Source organism: Gracilinanus agilis, chromosome 5 (genome assembly GCF_016433145.1).
Source record: "Gracilinanus agilis isolate LMUSP501 chromosome 5, AgileGrace, whole genome shotgun sequence".
NCBI classification, from domain to species: domain Eukaryota; kingdom Metazoa; phylum Chordata; class Mammalia; order Didelphimorphia; family Didelphidae; genus Gracilinanus; species Gracilinanus agilis.
This window is the reverse complement of record NC_058134.1, coordinates 140858889-140861388: the sequence shown is the minus strand read 5'-3', so window position 1 is coordinate 140861388 and position 2500 is coordinate 140858889. Positions and strand designations below refer to the sequence as shown.

General features: G+C 32.7%; 1 protein-coding gene across 14 annotated transcripts in view; it reads left to right on the top strand.

The window, feature by feature from the left end:
* FOXP2 (forkhead box P2) overlaps window positions 1–2500 on the top strand; it is a 287105-nt gene that overhangs the window by 248484 nt on the left and 36121 nt on the right. For all 14 annotated transcript variants that reach the window (XM_044679590.1, XM_044679589.1, XM_044679588.1 and 11 more), the window contains 2 exons: window positions 568–655; window positions 2404–2487. In XM_044679590.1, the coding sequence (XP_044535525.1) occupies window positions 568–655; window positions 2404–2487 (172 nt within the window). The remainder of the gene's footprint in view (window positions 1–567; window positions 656–2403; window positions 2488–2500) is intronic.

Genomic DNA, 2500 nt, shown 5'->3' with positions numbered 1-2500 from the left:
GTCCAAAATAGGGCACTGTTAAACATAATATCACTGTTATTACAGTATATATCATTACAATTATAATATATCAAATCTGTGATGCAATTTCTAGAAGTCTTTCTATTTTAAAAGTACTTTTTTGTCATCATGTCACATTACATCCCTATGAAATAAAATAGGTAATTTCTTCATAAGCCTCATGTAAGGTTTCATAAGAAGTTAAATGATTTCCTCTGTTCTTTTAAATATTATATCTGTTTAGTCTATTTTAAAATATGTTTTTCTTTAAAATAACACTAGTACATAAACTAATTTCCAGAATTTCTGCTGTTAGCAAAAGATATTTTGTATCATCATTATAAGCTTATAAACTCGTACTCCCTGACTTTAAAAGTCTTTTAACTTTTAAATCTACTAAACATTTAAACATAATATGAATTTTTAGTTTTAGTTTTGTAAATGTTCTCCATTTTTTCTGCATAAGTCTATACCAATATTAGTGCAGGAAAGAATAAAGGAGAACAGCAACAGGAACATAGATGCTGCCAAGTGCTAAATTTTCACTTGATTTTCTCTTTTAATTAGGCACCTTAACAATGAACATGCTTTGGATGACAGAAGTACCGCTCAGTGTCGGGTGCAAATGCAGGTTGTGCAACAGTTAGAAATACAGGTTTGTTAAATTGTCATTCAACATTAAAATTCTTCCAGCCTCGATTTTTGAATGTTTTAAATTCAATTGGAAAGGTTTTTTGTTTTTTGGGGGGTTTTTTGTCTTTCAGGGCTCTCAACTTTTTCATTTTATACTCATTTTTCATGATAGATGATACATTTAATAATAAAAATTTGGAGAATTTTCTTTAAAATTATCAACAATAAAAAAATTGATGATTTAGAATATAAAACTTTATTCAGCTATTTGAATATATCAAACCAAAGATGCCCTACCTAGTTTGTCTTACTTTACAGATCAACCAAAAACTCAACTAGAGTTGGTATTATGAAGCACACAAATTTCATGTGAGCTTACCTTGATTTTCTTTCCTTAGTCTTTACAATGTCATCTATGAAATATTAAACTTTGCAACAACAACAAAAAAATAGCTATTCTAGACTGCCTTTAGCATGTTCATTTGTTTTAATTCAAGTTGAACTGGCCAAATGGTATCCACTGTTTGTTTGTCTCTTACCTAGGAGTAATGGCAAAATATTTATAGTACCATAGTTATAGTTCTTAGAATGTAGAGTCCAACATATACTGCTTTTTTACTAATCTTACAGAATTTTTGCTTCCTTCTACTTAGTGCTCAAACTGAATTTAGCCCAAAAATGAAGAAAGCTTATAAGAAACTCATCAGAAAATAACAGTATGCCCCAAAGTGATAATAGTTTACTAGGTATCATTATTCTTGTAATGCTCCTCCCCACCTTAATGTCACAGAATTACTATTCTTACTCAGATTACTACATCATTTCATTGAGATTAGAAACTTAGGCAAAAAAATGGTTCTATTGGCTTCACATTTTTAATAAAGCCTTTAACTTAGTTATTTGTGAACTTTTAAAACAATTTTAAAACATTTTGTTTTGTCCTGTTCCAGGGGGTTACAAAAATGTTTTTTACCTTACATCAGGAAATAATAAAGCTATATAAAAATGAAAACCATATTTTTTAAGAATCATGATTTCTTTTGAAGGTAGCTGAAAAGGCTTTTTGAAAACCTGTTTACTACTTACAAAGGGTAGCGTGTAACATAACAGGTCAACTGAAGACACTGCTTGTACTGTGACCAATTATTCCTTTTTTTTTTTTTCCCTGTGTCTGACTGATGGAAAAGTAAGGTCCGTCGGTTGTAATGAGACCCAGTGCAAGTGTAGATGCCAACTCAGTGGCAGAGTTCAACATTTCACACTGCCTGGTCTCTGTCACTCTACTGAATTAGATTGATGATGGCAGATTGCAGGGGGCACTAACTGGACCTCAGTGGGAAAGGATGAAGTGTGTAGACAATCCTGGCAGGCACTTCCCTTTGAGGACCCTTCACCCCTTTCACAGCTGTTGGCACTAGTCCATTCCTAACAGCGTCCACAGGACTTTAAAGAGACACTGTGGGCCTTCTAATTTACAGTCTCAGTAACTTGTTACTGTCGAGGCAACTGTGACCTCAATTCTCTTATTGACAAAAAGATGAAGTGTTATTTGTTTTCTCTGACCTTTTAACATAAGGAAGGTTATAAAAGTTTTTTTTTAAATTCCATAGCTAAAGTTACATTTCCTCACAGATAAGTTTCCACTGACATAGACTTTTATATGCAGGAATCATTACACTGAGACAAGCTCAATGATAAGATGTATCACTGCAATAAAATAGCTGTATCAGTCATTTCTAAAATGCTTCTGATCTCACTCTTTCTTAACAGCTTTCTAAAGAACGTGAACGTCTTCAAGCAATGATGACCCACTTGCACATGCGACCCTCAGAGCCCAAACCATCTCCAAAACCTGTAAGTGCATATT